The sequence below is a fragment of the Eucyclogobius newberryi genome, unplaced genomic scaffold (genome assembly GCF_026437365.1).
Source record: "Eucyclogobius newberryi isolate DKJ021-1_F unplaced genomic scaffold, fEucNew1.0.hap1 SCAF_116, whole genome shotgun sequence".
Classification (NCBI taxonomy): domain Eukaryota; kingdom Metazoa; phylum Chordata; class Actinopteri; order Gobiiformes; family Gobiidae; genus Eucyclogobius; species Eucyclogobius newberryi.
This window is the reverse complement of record NW_027315742.1, coordinates 167501-186329: the sequence shown is the minus strand read 5'-3', so window position 1 is coordinate 186329 and position 18829 is coordinate 167501. Positions and strand designations below refer to the sequence as shown.

General features: G+C 54.3%; 1 protein-coding gene across 1 annotated transcript in view; it reads right to left on the bottom strand.

The window, feature by feature from the left end:
• Window positions 1-2854: 2854 nt before the first annotated feature.
• LOC140355582 (NF-kappa-B essential modulator-like) overlaps window positions 2855-18829 on the bottom strand; it is a 44049-nt gene continuing 28074 nt past the window's right edge. The window contains exons 12-15 of the mRNA XM_072440222.1: window positions 18585-18719; window positions 17199-17335; window positions 3594-3670; window positions 2855-3426 (exon numbers count right to left, since the gene is read on the bottom strand). Coding sequence (XP_072296323.1) covers window positions 3248-3426; window positions 3594-3670; window positions 17199-17335; window positions 18585-18719 — 528 coding nt within the window. The 3' untranslated portion in view covers window positions 2855-3247. The remainder of the gene's footprint in view (window positions 3427-3593; window positions 3671-17198; window positions 17336-18584; window positions 18720-18829) is intronic.

The following is an 18829-nucleotide window of genomic DNA, read 5'->3' as shown; positions in this document are numbered from 1 at the left end:
CTCATGTGACACGCCCCCTGCAGGACACTCATGTGACACGCCCCCTGCAGGACACTCTCATGTGACACGCCCCCTGCAGGACACTCATGTGACACGCCCCCTGCAGGACACTCATGTGACACGCCCCCTGCAGGACACTCATGTGTCACGCCCCCTGCAGGACACTCATGTGACACGCCCCCTGCAGGACACTCATGTGACACGCCCCCTGCAGGACACTCTCATGTGACACGCCCCCTGCAGGACACTCTCATGTGACACGCCCCCTGCAGGACACTCTCATGTGACACGCCCCCTGCAGGACACTCATGTGACACGCCCCCTGCAGGACACTCATGTGACACGCCCCCTGCAGGACACTCATGTGACACGCCCCCTGCAGGACACTCATGTGACACGCCCCCTGCAGGACACTCTCATGTGACACGCCCCCTGCAGGACACTCTCATGTGACACGCCCCCTGCAGGACACTCATGTGACACGCCCCCTGCAGGACACTCATGTGACACGCCCCCTGCAGGACACTCTCATGTGACACGCCCCCTGCAGGACACTCATGTGACACGCCCCCTGCAGGACACTCATGTGACACGCCCCCTGCAGGACACTCTCATGTGACACGCCCCCTGCAGGACACTCATGTGACACGCCCCCTGCAGGACACTCATGTGACACGCCCCCTGCAGGACACTCATGTGACACGCCCCCTGCAGGACACTCATGTGACACGCCCCCTGCAGGACACTCATGTGACACGCCCCCTGCAGGACACTCATGTGACACGCCCCCTGCAGGACACTCTCATGTGACACGCCCCCTGCAGGACACTCTCATGTGACACGCCCCCTGCAGGACACTCTCATGTGACACGCCCCCTGCAGGACACTCATGTGACACGCCCCCTGCAGGACACTCATGTGACACGCCCCCTGCAGGACACTCATGTGACACGCCCCCTGCAGGACACTCATGTGACACGCCCCCTGCAGGACTCTCATGTGACACGCCCCCTGCAGGACACTCATGTGACACGCCCCCTGCAGGACACTCTCATGTGACACGCCCCCTGCAGGACACTCTCATGTGACACGCCCCCTGCAGGACACTCATGTGACACGCCCCCTGCAGGACACTCATGTGACACGCCCCCTGCAGGACTCTCATGTGACACGCCCCCTGCAGGACACTCATGTGACACGCCCCCTGCAGGACACTCTCATGTGACACGCCCCCTGCAGGACACTCTCATGTGACACGCCCCCTGCAGGACACTCATGTGACACGCCCCCTGCAGGACACGCCCCCTGGAGTCAAAACGACTTCGTAGCCAAAATGTGAAGTTTCATGTAAATCTTTGTCTCTGGGACTTGTTTGTTTCACATGTTTGTGTTTATGTTTATGTTAATGTTTGTGTTTATGTTTGTGTCTTTTCACTGATTAAAGACAATTCTAAAATATCAAATGTGTTTGTGGTTAATATTAATATCAGATTCTTTTGTCATAAATGTAAATCCGATCTGGACGATGGATCCAAGATGGCGCCGGTCCAACACTCTACTGCCCCCTACAGTCTGTGTGTGTGTGTGTGTTAGTGTGTGTTAGTGTGTGTTAGTGTGTGTGTGAGTGTGTCTGTGTGTTAGTGTGTGTGTTAGTGTGTGTGTGAGTGTGTGTGTGTGTGTTAGTGTGTGTGTGTGTGTGTGTGTGTGTGTTTGTTAGTGTGTGTGTGTGTGTGTCTGTGTGTTAGTGTGTGTGTGTGTTAGTGTGTGTTAGTGTGTGTGTGTGTGTGTTAGTGTGTGTGTGTGTGTGTCTGTGTATGTGTGTGTGTGTTAGTGTGTGTGTGTGTGTGTGTGTTAGTGTGTGTGTGTGTTAGTGTGTGTGTGTGTGTGTGTGTGTGTGTGTGTTAGTGTGTGTGTGAGTGTGTGTGTGTGTGTGCGAATGTGTGTGTGTGTTAGTGTGTGTGTGTGTTAGTGTGTGTGTGTGTGCGACTGTGTGTGTGTGTGTGTGAGTGTGTGTTAGTGTGTGTGTGTGTGTGTGTGTGCGACTGTGTGTGTGTGTGTGTGTGGTGTGTGTGTGAGTGTGTGCGACTGTGTGTGTGTGTGTGTGTGAGTGTGTGTTTGTTGTTGTTGTTGTTGTTGGTTTAAAGAAGATGAAACGAGATGAAAAGAACAGTTTATTTCATCTTTGACAGAAACATTGATTTGCACCAGTTTTTAATTATTACAGATAAAATTCAGGGACTGATGAGGAGGAGAGACATTCAGAGGAAGTGCCACACATGAGTCTCAAACGGAGGGACGCAGACCAGCAGCCACTGCTACTGTGACTCTGGTCCAGACCCTGGTCCAGACCCTGGACACAGATGTTTGTCATGTTCAGGAGGTAAAAAGACAAACATTTAAAACAGATTTAAACCTCATTTCAACACTAAAAACATTCATGTTCTTCTTTATCTGGAGCTGGAGCTCTCCAGTTCCTACACAACGTCCAGAACGTTCTGGACGTTGTGTTCACGTTTGTTTAAATCCAGAAGCAGAATTACTCTGAATTAGACTGAATATTCTAAAAATTCAAGTTTCAAACAAGTTTTATTTTCAGCGTTTAAGAGTCAGAGTTACTCCAGCTCCGCCTTTAGCTCCGCCTTTAACTCCAGCTCCGCCTTTAGCTCCGCCTTTAGCTCCGCCTTTAACTCCAGCTCCGCCTTTAGCTCCGCCTTTAGCTCCGCCTTTAACTCCAGCTCCGCCTTTAGCTCCGCCTTTAACTCCAGCTCCGCCTTTAGCTCCGCCTTTAACTCCAGCTCCGCCTTTAGCTCCGCCTTAAACTGCAGCTCTGCACGGACAGGCAGGGGCGGGCAGGGGCGGGCAGGGGCGGGCAGGGGCGGTCGAGGTCCAGGTTTGGCACAAAACGTGAAAACCAAGCAGAAAAGAGGCAGAGAAATCACTTTAAGACGTTTCTGCCTCTTTTTACGCACATTTTTAATCGTTTTAATTATCGAAAATATATTACAATGATTATGTGACTTTATCGTTCTGTTCAACACTGAGACTTTAAATACATTCTTAAACATGAAGGTAAAAGTACAACAAGGGACGGAGAGAAAGTACTTTTGATGCTAATTATGTCCTGGTCCTTAGACCTGGTTTAGAACAGAACAAAGTGAGCCGTCTCCTCAGAGCAGTTTGGAGCGTTCATGATTTTGTGATTGTTTTCCTCCTCGTTTCCTCCTCGTTTCCATGACGACCGGGCGTGTTAAAAGGTGATGCAGTCCATGACGTGTATCTGCAGCGTGTCCATGTCCGGGGCCTGGTACTTGCACTTGGGGCAGCACAGGTCAGGGATCTCCTCTGAGGCCGAGGCCTGGTCGCCCGGGGCAACGCCCTGACCCCTGAAGGAGGAGGGGGGAGGGGCCGTGTGGAAGGGGAACACACCTGGAAGTGAGAGAGAAAAGTTACATGTTGTCTCTTTAAATGTTTCCTCTGGAGAGGAAAAGAGCCGCTGTTCAGGCCTCATGGGGGCGCTGTTCAGGCCGCTCAGGCCGCTCAGGCCGCTCAGGCCGCTCAGGCCCAGGACAGAACTGAGAGTGTTGGATTCTGACCTGGAGCTTGTGGAATGTGAGACGCTCGAGCTGGAAAATCATCCAAGTGTCTGAGCTTCATCTGCTCGATCCGCGCGCTGCAAAACACAACCATGACATCTGTTTAGTCAGGCCTAACGAGAGGCTAAACCAGGCCTAACGAGAGGCTAAACCAGGCCTAACGAGAGGCTAAACCAGGCCTAACGAGAGGCTAAACCAGGCCTAACAAGAGGCTAAACCAGGCCTAACGAGAGGCTAAACCAGGCCTAACAAGAGGCTAAACCAGGCCTAACGAGAGGCTAAACCAGGCCTAACGAGAGGCTAAACCAGGCCTAACGAGAGGCTAAACCAGGCCTAACGAGAGGCTAAACCAGGCCTAACGAGAGGCTAAACCAGGCCTAACGAGAGGCTAAACCAGGCCTAACGAGAGGCTAAACCAGGCCTAACGAGAGGCTAAACCAGGCCTAACGAGAGGCTAAACCAGGCCTAACGAGAGGCTAAACCAGGCCTAACGAGAGGCTAAACCAGGCCTAACGAGAGGCTAAACCAGGCCTAACGAGAGGCTAAACCAGGCCTAACGAGAGGCTAAACCAGGCCTAACGAGAGGCTAAACCAGGCCTAACGAGAGGCTAAACCAGGCCTAACGAGAGGCTAAACCAGGCCTAACGAGAGGCTAAACCAGGCCTAACGAGAGACTAAACCAGGCCTAACGAGAGGCTAAACCAGGCCTAACGAGAGGCTAAACCAGGCCTAACGAGAGGCTAAACCAGGCCTAACGAGAGGCTAAACCAGGCCTAACGAGAGGCTAAACCAGGCCTAACGAGAGGCTAAACCAGGCCTAACGAGAGGCTAAACCAGGCCTAACGAGAGGCTAAACCAGGCCTAACGAGAGGCTAAACCAGGCCTAACGAGAGGCTAAACCAGGCCTAACGAGAGGCTAAACCAGGCCTAACGAGAGGCTAAACCAGGCCTAACGAGAGGCTAAACCAGGCCTAACGAGAGGCTAAACCAGGCCTAACGAGAGGCTAAACCAGGCCTAACGAGAGGCTAAACCAGGCCTAACGAGAGGCTAAACCAGGCCTAACGAGAGACTAAACCAGGCCTAACGAGAGGCTAAACCAGGCCTAACGAGAGGCTAAACCAGGCCTAACGAGAGACTAAACCAGGCCTAACGAGAGGCTAAACCAGGCCTAACGAGAGACTAAACCAGGCCTAACGAGAGGCTAAACCAGGCCTAACGAGAGGCTAAACCAGGCCTAACGAGAGGCTAAACCAGGCCTAACGAGAGGCTAAACCAGGCCTAACGAGAGGCTAAACCAGGCCTAACGAGAGGCTAAACCAGGCCTAACGAGAGGCTAAACCAGGCCTAACGAGAGGCTAAACCAGGCCTAACGAGAGGCTAAACCAGGCCTAACAAGAGGCTAAACCAGGCCTAACGAGAGGCTAAACCAGGCCTAACAAGAGGCTAAACCAGGCCTAACGAGAGGCTAAACCAGGCCTAACGAGAGGCTAAACCAGGCCTAACGAGAGGCTAAACCAGGCCTAACGAGAGACTAAACCAGGCCTAACGAGAGGCTAAACCAGGCCTAACGAGAGGCTAAACCAGGCCTAACGAGAGGCTAAACCAGGCCTAACGAGAGACTAAACCAGGCCTAACGAGAGGCTAAACCAGGCCTAACGAGAGGCTAAACCAGGCCTAACGAGAGGCTAAACCAGGCCTAACGAGAGGCTAAACCAGGCCTAACGAGAGGCTAAACCAGGCCTAACGAGAGGCTAACTAACGAGAGGCTAAACCAGGCCTAACGAGAGACTAAACCAGGCCTAACGAGAGGCTAAACCAGGCCTAACGAGAGGCTAAACCAGGCCTAACGAGAGGCTAAACCAGGCCTAACGAGAGGCTAAACCAGGCCTAACGAGAGGCTAAACCAGGCCTAACGAGAGGCTAAACCAGGCCTAACGAGAGACTAAACCAGGCCTAACGAGAGGCTAAACCAGGCCTAACGAGAGGCTAAACCAGGCCTAACGAGAGGCTAAACCAGGCCTAACGAGAGGCTAAACCAGGCCTAACGAGAGGCTAAACCAGGCCTAACGAGAGGCTAAACCAGGCCTAACGAGAGGCTAAACCAGGCCTAACGAGAGGCTAAACCAGGCCTAACGAGAGGCTAAACCAGGCCTAACGAGAGACTAAACCAGGCCTAACGAGAGGCTAAACCAGGCCTAACGAGAGGCTAAACCAGGCCTAACGAGAGGCTAAACCAGGCCTAACGAGAGGCTAAACCAGGCCTAACGAGAGGCTAACTAACGAGAGGCTAAACCAGGCCTAACGAGAGGCTAAACCAGGCCTAACGAGAGACTAAACCAGGCCTAACGAGAGGCTAAACCAGGCCTAACGAGAGGCTAAACCAGGCCTAACGAGAGGCTAAACCAGGCCTAACGAGAGGCTAAACCAGGCCTAACGAGAGGCTAAACCAGGCCTAACGAGAGGCTAAACCAGGCCTAACGAGAGGCTAACTAACGAGAGGCTAAACCAGGCCTAACGAGAGGCTAAACCAGGCCTAACGAGAGGCTAAACCAGGCCTAACGAGAGACTAAACCAGGCCTAACGAGAGGCTAAACCAGGCCTAACGAGAGGCTAAACCAGGCCTAACGAGAGGCTAAACCAGGCCTAACGAGAGGCTAAACCAGGCCTAACGAGAGGCTAAACCAGGCCTAACGAGAGGCTAAACCAGGCCTAACGAGAGGCTAAACCAGGCCTAACGAGAGACTAAACCAGGCCTAACGAGAGGCTAAACCAGGCCTAACGAGAGACTAAACCAGGCCTAACGAGAGGCTAAACCAGGCCTAACGAGAGGCTAAACCAGGCCTAACGAGAGGCTAAACCAGGCCTAACGAGAGGCTAAACCAGGCCTAACGAGAGGCTAAACCAGGCCTAACGAGAGGCTAAACCAGGCCTAACGAGAGGCTAAACCAGGCCTAACGAGAGGCTAAACCAGGCCTAACGAGAGGCTAAACCAGGCCTAACAAGAGGCTAAACCAGGCCTAACGAGAGGCTAAACCAGGCCTAACAAGAGGCTAAACCAGGCCTAACGAGAGGCTAAACCAGGCCTAACGAGAGGCTAAACCAGGCCTAACGAGAGGCTAAACCAGGCCTAACGAGAGACTAAACCAGGCCTAACGAGAGGCTAAACCAGGCCTAACGAGAGGCTAAACCAGGCCTAACGAGAGGCTAAACCAGGCCTAACGAGAGACTAAACCAGGCCTAACGAGAGGCTAAACCAGGCCTAACGAGAGGCTAAACCAGGCCTAACGAGAGGCTAAACCAGGCCTAACGAGAGGCTAAACCAGGCCTAACGAGAGGCTAAACCAGGCCTAACGAGAGGCTAAACCAGGCCTAACGAGAGGCTAACTAACGAGAGGCTAAACCAGGCCTAACGAGAGACTAAACCAGGCCTAACGAGAGGCTAAACCAGGCCTAACGAGAGGCTAAACCAGGCCTAACGAGAGGCTAAACCAGGCCTAACGAGAGGCTAAACCAGGCCTAACGAGAGGCTAAACCAGGCCTAACGAGAGACTAAACCAGGCCTAACGAGAGGCTAAACCAGGCCTAACGAGAGGCTAACTAACGAGAGGCTAAACCAGGCCTAACGAGAGGCTAAACCAGGCCTAACGAGAGACTAAACCAGGCCTAACGAGAGGCTAAACCAGGCCTAACGAGAGGCTAAACCAGGCCTAACGAGAGGCTAAACCAGGCCTAACGAGAGGCTAAACCAGGCCTAACGAGAGGCTAAACCAGGCCTAACGAGAGGCTAAACCAGGCCTAACGAGAGGCTAAACCAGGCCTAACGAGAGACTAAACCAGGCCTAACGAGAGGCTAAACCAGGCCTAACGAGAGACTAAACCAGGCCTAACGAGAGGCTAAACCAGGCCTAACGAGAGGCTAAACCAGGCCTAACGAGAGGCTAAACCAGGCCTAACGAGAGGCTAAACCAGGCCTAACGAGAGGCTAAACCAGGCCTAACGAGAGGCTAAACCAGGCCTAACGAGAGACTAAACCAGGCCTAACGAGAGGCTAAACCAGGCCTAACGAGAGGCTAAACCAGGCCTAACGAGAGGCTAAACCAGGCCTAACGAGAGGCTAAACCAGGCCTAACGAGAGGCTAACTAACGAGAGGCTAAACCAGGCCTAACGAGAGGCTAAACCAGGCCTAACGAGAGACTAAACCAGGCCTAACGAGAGGCTAAACCAGGCCTAACGAGAGGCTAAACCAGGCCTAACGAGAGGCTAAACCAGGCCTAACGAGAGGCTAAACCAGGCCTAACGAGAGGCTAAACCAGGCCTAACGAGAGGCTAACTAACGAGAGGCTAAACCAGGCCTAACGAGAGGCTAACTAACGAGAGGCTAAACCAGGCCTAACGAGAGGCTAAACCAGGCCTAACGAGAGGCTAAACCAGGCCTAACGAGAGACTAAACCAGGCCTAACGAGAGGCTAAACCAGGCCTAACGAGAGGCTAAACCAGGCCTAACGAGAGGCTAAACCAGGCCTAACGAGAGGCTAAACCAGGCCTAACGAGAGGCTAAACCAGGCCTAACGAGAGACTAAACCAGGCCTAACGAGAGGCTAAACCAGGCCTAACGAGAGACTAAACCAGGCCTAACGAGAGGCTAAACCAGGCCTAACGAGAGGCTAAACCAGGCCTAACGAGAGGCTAAACCAGGCCTAACGAGAGGCTAAACCAGGCCTAACGAGAGGCTAAACCAGGCCTAACGAGAGGCTAAACCAGGCCTAACGAGAGACTAAACCAGGCCTAACGAGAGGCTAAACCAGGCCTAACGAGAGGCTAAACCAGGCCTAACGAGAGGCTAACTAACGAGAGGCTAAACCAGGCCTAACGAGAGGCTAAACCAGGCCTAACGAGAGACTAAACCAGGCCAAACGAGAGGCTAAACCAGGCCTAACGAGAGGCTAAACCAGGCCTAACGAGAGGCTAAACCAGGCCTAACGAGAGGCTAAACCAGGCCTAACGAGAGGCTAAACCAGGCCTAACGAGAGGCTAACTAACGAGAGGCTAAACCAGGCCTAACGAGAGGCTAAACCAGGCCTAACGAGAGACTAAACCAGGCCTAACGAGAGGCTAAACCAGGCCTAACGAGAGACTAAACCAGGCCTAACGAGAGGCTAAACCAGGCCTAACGAGAGGCTAAACCAGGCCTAACGAGAGGCTAAACCAGGCCTAACGAGAGGCTAAACCAGGCCTAACGAGAGGCTAACTAACGAGAGGCTAAACCAGGCCTAACGAGAGGCTAAACCAGGCCTAACGAGAGACTAAACCAGGCCTAACGAGAGGCTAAACCAGGCCTAACGAGAGGCTAAACCAGGCCTAACGAGAGGCTAAACCAGGCCTAACGAGAGGCTAAACCAGGCCTAACGAGAGGCTAAACCAGGCCTAACGAGAGGCTAACTAACGAGAGGCTAAACCAGGCCTAACGAGAGGCTAAACCAGGCCTAACGAGAGGCTAAACCAGGCCTAACGAGAGACTAAACCAGGCCTAACGAGAGGCTAAACCAGGCCTAACGAGAGGCTAAACCAGGCCTAACGAGAGGCTAAACCAGGCCTAACGAGAGGCTAACTAACGAGAGGCTAAACCAGGCCTAACGAGAGACTAAACCAGGCCTAACGAGAGACTAAACCAGGCCTAACGAGAGGCTAAACCAGGCCTAACGAGAGGCTAAACCAGGCCTAACGAGAGGCTAAACCAGGCCTAACGAGAGGCTAAACCAGGCCTAACGAGAGACTAAACCAGGCCTAACGAGAGACTAAACCAGGCCTAACGAGAGGCTAAACCAGGCCTAACGAGAGGCTAAACCAGGCCTAACGAGAGACTAAACCAGGCCTAACGAGAGGCTAAACCAGGCCTAACGAGAGGCTAAACCAGGCCTAACGAGAGGCTAAACCAGGCCTAACGAGAGGCTAAACCAGGCCTAACGAGAGGCTAAACCAGGCCTAACGAGAGGCTAAACCAGGCCTAACGAGAGACTAAACCAGGCCTAACGAGAGGCTAAACCAGGCCTAACGAGAGACTAAACCAGGCCTAACGAGAGGCTAAACCAGGCCTAACGAGAGGCTAAACCAGGCCTAACGAGAGGCTAAACCAGGCCTAACGAGAGGCTAAACCAGGCCTAACGAGAGGCTAAACCAGGCCTAACGAGAGGCTAAACCAGGCCTAACGAGAGGCTAAACCAGGCCTAACGAGAGGCTAAACCAGGCCTAACGAGAGACTAAACCAGGCCTAACGAGAGACTAAACCAGGCCTAACGAGAGGCTAACTAACGAGAGGCTAAACCAGGCCTAACGAGAGGCTAAACCAGGCCTAACGAGAGACTAAACCAGGCCTAACGAGAGGCTAAACCAGGCCTAACGAGAGGCTAAACCAGGCCTAACGAGAGGCTAAACCAGGCCTAACGAGAGGCTAAACCAGGCCTAACGAGAGGCTAAACCAGGCCTAACGAGAGGCTAAACCAGGCCTAACGAGAGACTAAACCAGGCCTAACGAGAGGCTAAACCAGGCCTAACGAGAGGCTAAACCAGGCCTAACGAGAGGCTAAACCAGGCCTAACGAGAGGCTAAACCAGGCCTAACGAGAGGCTAACTAACGAGAGGCTAAACCAGGCCTAACGAGAGGCTAAACCAGGCCTAACGAGAGACTAAACCAGGCCTAACGAGAGGCTAAACCAGGCCTAACGAGAGGCTAAACCAGGCCTAACGAGAGGCTAAACCAGGCCTAACGAGAGGCTAAACCAGGCCTAACGAGAGGCTAAACCAGGCCTAACGAGAGACTAAACCAGGCCTAACGAGAGACTAAACCAGGCCTAACGAGAGGCTAAACCAGGCCTAACGAGAGACTAAACCAGGCCTAACGAGAGGCTAAACCAGGCCTAACGAGAGACTAAACCAGGCCTAACGAGAGACTAAACCAGGCCTAACGAGAGGCTAAACCAGGCCTAACGAGAGGCTAAACCAGGCCTAACGAGAGGCTAAACCAGGCCTAACGAGAGGCTAAACCAGGCCTAACGAGAGGCTAAACCAGGCCTAACGAGAGACTAAACCAGGCCTAACGAGAGACTAAACCAGGCCTAACGAGAGGCTAAACCAGGCCTAACGAGAGGCTAAACCAGGCCTAACGAGAGGCTAACTAACGAGAGGCTAAACCAGGCCTAACGAGAGGCTAAACCAGGCCTAACGAGAGACTAAACCAGGCCTAACGAGAGGCTAAACCAGGCCTAACGAGAGGCTAAACCAGGCCTAACGAGAGACTAAACCAGGCCTAACGAGAGACTAAACCAGGCCTAACGAGAGGCTAAACCAGGCCTAACGAGAGGCTAACTAACGAGAGGCTAAACCAGGCCTAACGAGAGGCTAAACCAGGCCTAACGAGAGACTAAACCAGGCCTAACGAGAGGCTAAACCAGGCCTAACGAGAGGCTAAACCAGGCCTAACGAGAGGCTAAACCAGGCCTAACGAGAGGCTAAACCAGGCCTAACGAGAGGCTAAACCAGGCCTAACGAGAGACTAAACCAGGCCTAACGAGAGGCTAAACCAGGCCTAACGAGAGGCTAAACCAGGCCTAACGAGAGGCTAAACCAGGCCTAACGAGAGGCTAAACCAGGCCTAACGAGAGGCTAACTAACGAGAGGCTAAACCAGGCCTAACGAGAGGCTAAACCAGGCCTAACGAGAGACTAAACCAGGCCTAACGAGAGGCTAAACCAGGCCTAACGAGAGGCTAAACCAGGCCTAACGAGAGGCTAAACCAGGCCTAACGAGAGGCTAAACCAGGCCTAACGAGAGGCTAAACCAGGCCTAACGAGAGGCTAAACCAGGCCTAACGAGAGGCTAAACCAGGCCTAACGAGAGACTAAACCAGGCCTAACGAGAGGCTAAACCAGGCCTAACGAGAGGCTAAACCAGGCCTAACGAGAGGCTAAACCAGGCCTAACGAGAGGCTAAACCAGGCCTAACGAGAGGCTAAACCAGGCCTAACGAGAGACTAAACCAGGCCTAACGAGAGACTAAACCAGGCCTAACGAGAGGCTAAACCAGGCCTAACGAGAGACTAAACCAGGCCTAACGAGAGGCTAAACCAGGCCTAACGAGAGGCTAAACCAGGCCTAACGAGAGGCTAACTAACGAGAGGCTAAACCAGGCCTAACGAGAGGCTAAACCAGGCCTAACGAGAGACTAAACCAGGCCTAACGAGAGGCTAAACCAGGCCTAACGAGAGGCTAAACCAGGCCTAACGAGAGGCTAAACCAGGCCTAACGAGAGGCTAAACCAGGCCTAACGAGAGGCTAAACCAGGCCTAACGAGAGACTAAACCAGGCCTAACGAGAGGCTAAACCAGGCCTAACGAGAGGCTAACTAACGAGAGGCTAAACCAGGCCTAACGAGAGGCTAAACCAGGCCTAACGAGAGACTAAACCAGGCCTAACGAGAGGCTAAACCAGGCCTAACGAGAGGCTAAACCAGGCCTAACGAGAGGCTAAACCAGGCCTAACGAGAGGCTAAACCAGGCCTAACGAGAGGCTAAACCAGGCCTAACGAGAGACTAAACCAGGCCTAACGAGAGGCTAAACCAGGCCTAACGAGAGGCTAAACCAGGCCTAACGAGAGGCTAAACCAGGCCTAACGAGAGGCTAAACCAGGCCTAACGAGAGGCTAACTAACGAGAGGCTAAACCAGGCCTAACGAGAGGCTAAACCAGGCCTAACGAGAGACTAAACCAGGCCTAACGAGAGGCTAAACCAGGCCTAACGAGAGGCTAAACCAGGCCTAACGAGAGGCTAAACCAGGCCTAACGAGAGGCTAAACCAGGCCTAACGAGAGGCTAAACCAGGCCTAACGAGAGGCTAAACCAGGCCTAACGAGAGGCTAAACCAGGCCTAACGAGAGACTAAACCAGGCCTAACGAGAGGCTAAACCAGGCCTAACGAGAGGCTAAACCAGGCCTAACGAGAGGCTAAACCAGGCCTAACGAGAGGCTAAACCAGGCCTAACGAGAGGCTAAACCAGGCCTAACGAGAGACTAAACCAGGCCTAACGAGAGACTAAACCAGGCCTAACGAGAGGCTAAACCAGGCCTAACGAGAGGCTAAACCAGGCCTAACGAGAGGCTAACTAACGAGAGGCTAAACCAGGCCTAACGAGAGGCTAAACCAGGCCTAACGAGAGGCTAACTAACGAGAGGCTAAACCAGGCCTAACGAGAGACTAAACCAGGCCTAACGAGAGACTAAACCAGGCCTAACGAGAGGCTAAACCAGGCCTAACGAGAGGCTAAACCAGGCCTAACGAGAGGCTAAACCAGGCCTAACGAGAGGCTAAACCAGGCCTAACGAGAGACTAAACCAGGCCTAACGAGAGACTAAACCAGGCCTAACGAGAGGCTAAACCAGGCCTAACGAGAGGCTAAACCAGGCCTAACGAGAGGCTAAACCAGGCCTAACGAGAGGCTAACTAACGAGAGGCTAAACCAGGCCTAACGAGAGGCTAAACCAGGCCTAACGAGAGGCTAAACCAGGCCTAACGAGAGACTAAACCAGGCCTAACGAGAGGCTAAACCAGGCCTAACGAGAGGCTAAACCAGGCCTAACGAGAGGCTAAACCAGGCCTAACGAGAGGCTAAACCAGGCCTAACGAGAGGCTAAACCAGGCCTAACGAGAGGCTAAACCAGGCCTAACGAGAGGCTAAACCAGGCCTAACGAGAGGCTAAACCAGGCCTAACGAGAGACTAAACCAGGCCTAACGAGAGGCTAAACCAGGCCTAACGAGAGACTAAACCAGGCCTAACGAGAGGCTAAACCAGGCCTAACGAGAGGCTAAACCAGGCCTAACGAGAGGCTAAACCAGGCCTAACGAGAGGCTAAACCAGGCCTAACGAGAGGCTAAACCAGGCCTAACGAGAGGCTAAACCAGGCCTAACGAGAGGCTAAACCAGGCCTAACGAGAGGCTAAACCAGGCCTAACGAGAGACTAAACCAGGCCTAACGAGAGACTAAACCAGGCCTAACGAGAGGCTAACTAACGAGAGGCTAAACCAGGCCTAACGAGAGGCTAAACCAGGCCTAACGAGAGACTAAACCAGGCCTAACGAGAGGCTAAACCAGGCCTAACGAGAGGCTAAACCAGGCCTAACGAGAGGCTAAACCAGGCCTAACGAGAGGCTAAACCAGGCCTAACGAGAGGCTAAACCAGGCCTAACGAGAGACTAAACCAGGCCTAACGAGAGGCTAAACCAGGCCTAACGAGAGGCTAAACCAGGCCTAACGAGAGGCTAAACCAGGCCTAACGAGAGGCTAAACCAGGCCTAACGAGAGGCTAACTAACGAGAGGCTAAACCAGGCCTAACGAGAGGCTAAACCAGGCCTAACGAGAGACTAAACCAGGCCTAACGAGAGGCTAAACCAGGCCTAACGAGAGGCTAAACCAGGCCTAACGAGAGGCTAAACCAGGCCTAACGAGAGGCTAAACCAGGCCTAACGAGAGGCTAAACCAGGCCTAACGAGAGGCTAAACCAGGCCTAACGAGAGACTAAACCAGGCCTAACGAGAGACTAAACCAGGCCTAACGAGAGGCTAAACCAGGCCTAACGAGAGGCTAAACCAGGCCTAACGAGAGGCTAAACCAGGCCTAACGAGAGACTAAACCAGGCCTAACGAGAGACTAAACCAGGCCTAACGAGAGGCTAAACCAGGCCTAACGAGAGGCTAACTAACGAGAGGCTAAACCAGGCCTAACGAGAGGCTAAACCAGGCCTAACGAGAGACTAAACCAGGCCTAACGAGAGGCTAAACCAGGCCTAACGAGAGGCTAAACCAGGCCTAACGAGAGGCTAAACCAGGCCTAACGAGAGGCTAAACCAGGCCTAACGAGAGGCTAAACCAGGCCTAACGAGAGACTAAACCAGGCCTAACGAGAGGCTAAACCAGGCCTAACGAGAGACTAAACCAGGCCTAACGAGAGACTAAACCAGGCCTAACGAGAGGCTAAACCAGGCCTAACGAGAGGCTAAACCAGGCCTAACGAGAGGCTAAACCAGGCCTAACGAGAGGCTAAACCAGGCCTAACGAGAGGCTAAACCAGGCCTAACGAGAGACTAAACCAGGCCTAACGAGAGACTAAACCAGGCCTAACGAGAGGCTAAACCAGGCCTAACGAGAGGCTAAACCAGGCCTAACGAGAGGCTAACTAACGAGAGGCTAAACCAGGCCTAACGAGAGGCTAAACCAGGCCTAACGAGAGACTAAACCAGGCCTAACGAGAGGCTAAACCAGGCCTAACGAGAGGCTAAACCAGGCCTAACGAGAGGCTAAACCAGGCCTAACGAGAGGCTAAACCAGGCCTAACGAGAGGCTAAACCAGGCCTAACGAGAGGCTAAACCAGGCCTAACGAGAGGCTAAACCAGGCCTAACGAGAGGCTAAACCAGGCCTAACGAGAGGCTAAACCAGGCCTAACGAGAGACTAAACCAGGCCTAACGAGAGGCTAAACCAGGCCTAACGAGAGACTAAACCAGGCCTAACGAGAGGCTAAACCAGGCCTAACGAGAGGCTAAACCAGGCCTAACGAGAGGCTAAACCAGGCCTAACGAGAGGCTAAACCAGGCCTAACGAGAGGCTAAACCAGGCCTAACGAGAGGCTAAACCAGGCCTAACGAGAGGCTAAACCAGGCCTAACGAGAGACTAAACCAGGCCTAACGAGAGACTAAACCAGGCCTAACGAGAGGCTAAACCAGGCCTAACGAGAGGCTAACTAACGAGAGGCTAAACCAGGCCTAACGAGAGGCTAAACCAGGCCTAACGAGAGACTAAACCAGGCCTAACGAGAGGCTAAACCAGGCCTAACGAGAGGCTAAACCAGGCCTAACGAGAGGCTAAACCAGGCCTAACGAGAGGCTAAACCAGGCCTAACGAGAGGCTAAACCAGGCCTAACGAGAGGCTAAACCAGGCCTAACGAGAGACTAAACCAGGCCTAACGAGAGGCTAAACCAGGCCTAACGAGAGGCTAAACCAGGCCTAACGAGAGGCTAAACCAGGCCTAACGAGAGGCTAAACCAGGCCTAACGAGAGGCTAACTAACGAGAGGCTAAACCAGGCCTAACGAGAGGCTAAACCAGGCCTAACGAGAGACTAAACCAGGCCTAACGAGAGGCTAAACCAGGCCTAACGAGAGGCTAAACCAGGCCTAACGAGAGGCTAAACCAGGCCTAACGAGAGGCTAAACCAGGCCTAACGAGAGGCTAAACCAGGCCTAACGAGAGGCTAAACCAGGCCTAACGAGAGGCTAAACCAGGCCTAACGAGAGGCTAAACCAGGCCTAACGAGAGGCTAAACCAGGCCTAACGAGAGGCTAAACCAGGCCTAACGAGAGGCTAAACCAGGCCTAACGAGAGGCTAAACCAGGCCTAACGAGAGGCTAAACCAGGCCTAACGAGAGGCTAAACCAGGCCTAACGAGAGGCTAAACCAGGCCTAACGAGAGGCTAAACCAGGCCTAACGAGAGGCTAAACCAGGCCTAACGAGAGACTAAACCAGGCCTAACGAGAGACTAAACCAGGCCTAACGAGAGGCTAAACCAGGCCTAACGAGAGGCTAAACCAGGCCTAACGAGAGGCTAACTAACGAGAGGCTAAACCAGGCCTAACGAGAGGCTAAACCAGGCCTAACGAGAGGCTAAACCAGGCCTAACGAGAGGCTAAACCAGGCCTAACGAGAGGCTAAACCAGGCCTAACGAGAGGCTAAACCAGGCCTAACGAGAGGCTAAACCAGGCCTAACGAGAGGCTAAACCAGGCCTAACGAGAGGCTAAACCAGGCCTAACGAGAGACTAAACCAGGCCTAACGAGAGACTAAACCAGGCCTAACGAGAGGCTAAACCAGGCCTAACGAGAGGCTAAACCAGGCCTAACGAGAGGCTAACTAACGAGAGGCTAAACCAGGCCTAACGAGAGGCTAAACCAGGCCTAACGAGAGACTAAACCAGGCCTAACGAGAGGCTAAACCAGGCCTAACGAGAGGCTAAACCAGGCCTAACGAGAGGCTAAACCAGGCCTAACGAGAGGCTAAACCAGGCCTAACGAGAGGCTAAACCAGGCCTAACGAGAGGCTAAACCAGGCCTAACGAGAGGCTAAACCAGGCCTAACGAGAGGCTAAACCAGGCCTAACGAGAGGCTAACTAACGAGAGGCTAAACCAGGCCTAACGAGAGGCTAAACCAGGCCTAACGAGAGACTAAACCAGGCCTAACGAGAGGCTAAACCAGGCCTAACGAGAGGCTAAACCAGGCCTAACGAGAGGCTAAACCAGGCCTAACGAGAGGCTAAACCAGGCCTAACGAGAGGCTAAACCAGGCCTAACGAGAGGCTAAACCAGGCCTAACGAGAGGCTAAACCAGGCCTAACGAGAGGCTAAACCGTGGATAATATAGTTCTAAATAACAATGCACTACATGTTTTTGTGTCTTTCTGAGCATCAGTCATTTTGATTGTTCCAGACCTGATCTCCACATGTAGTACACGCCTCCCGCCTCCAGGTGGCGTCATGTCATTCCTCTTTGGTTTCACTCACCGTGACGTTGCTTCCTGTTTGAGTCGGTCGATTTCTCCCAGCGCCTGGTTCAACTGATCCTGCAGCTCCTCTTTCTTCTGGTTCAGTTTCTCTCGCGCCTCTCGCTCCGCCAGGAAGTCCGCCTTGTAGATCTCAGCCTGGACCAGAGGAACCGGTCAGAACACAGAGAGGAGACGGTACCAGAGTCCTGGTCAGTCCCGGTCGGTCCCGGTCGGTCCCGGTCAGTCCCGGTCGGTCCCGGTCGGTCCCGGTCGGTCCCGGTCGGTCCCGGTCGGTCCCGGTCAGTCCCGGTCAGTCCCGGTCAGTCCCGGTCGGTCCCGGTCAGTCCTGGTCGGTCCCGGTCGGTCCCGGTCAGTCCCGGTCTGTCCCGGTCGGTCCTGGTCAGTCCAGGTCGGTCCCGGTCAGTCCCGGTCAGTCCCGGTCGGTCCTGGTCAGTCCAGGTCGGTCCCGGTCAGTCCTGGTCGGTCCCGGTCGGTCCCGGTCAGTCCCGGTCAGTCCCGGTCAGTCCCGGTCGGTCCTGGTCAGTCCAGGTCGGTCCCGGTCAGTCCTGGTCGGTCCCGGTCGGTCCCGGTCAGTCCCGGTCTGTCCCGGTCAGTCCCGGTCGGTCCTGGTCAGTCCCGGTCGGTCCGGGTCAGTCCAGGTCGGTCCCGGTCAGTCCAGGTCGGTCCCGGTCAGTCCCGGTCAGTCCCGGTCGGTCCCGGTCAGTCCCGGTCAGTCCCGGTCGGTCCCGGTCAGTCCTGGTCGGTCCCGGTCAGTCCCGGTCGGTCCCGGTCAGTCCCGGTCGGTCCCGGTCGGTCCCGGTCAGTCCCGGTCGGTCCTGGTCAGTCCAGGTCGGTCCCGGTCAGTCCTGGTCGGTCCCGGTCGGTCCCGGTCAGTCCCGGTCAGTCCCGGTCAGTCCCGGTCGGTCCTGGTCAGTCCAGGTCGGTCCCGGTCAGTCCTGGTCGGTCCCGGTCGGTCCCGGTCAGTCCCGGTCTGTCCCGGTCAGTCCCGGTCGGTCCTGGTCAGTACCGGTCGGTCCCGGTCAGTCCAGGTCGGTCCCGGTCAGTCCAGGTCGGTCCCGGTCAGGCCAGGTCGGTCCCGGTCAGTCCCGGTCAGTCCCGGTCGGTCCCGGTCAGTCCCGGTCGGTCCCGGTCGGTCCCGGTCAGTCCCGGTCGGTCCCGGTCAGTCCCGGTCGGTCCCGGTCAGTCCCGGTCAGTGTCCCGGTCAGTCCCGGTCAGTGTCCCGGTCAGTCCCGGTCAGTGTCCCGGTCAGTCCCGGTCGGTCCCGGTCAGTCCAGGTCGGTCCCGGTCAGTCCCGGTCAGTGTCCCGGTCAGTCCCGGTCAGTCCCGGTCAGTCCTGGTCGGTCCCGGTCAGTCCCGGTCAGTGTCCCGGTCAGTCCCGGTCCACCTGAGCTGTGAGGACTGGGACGGTCTCTAAAGATCCTTTCTGCTGCTCCACTTCCTCCTTCAGTTTGTCGATCAGATCCTGCTTCAGAGCCAGAGCTCGCTCCGCCTCCTCCAGACGAGAACTCAAGTCTCCGCCCTGAAACACACACAACAGAACCATCGCCATAGTTACAATTCAGGTCCACACACACAGACACACACACACACACTCACACAGAGACACACACACACACACACAGACACACA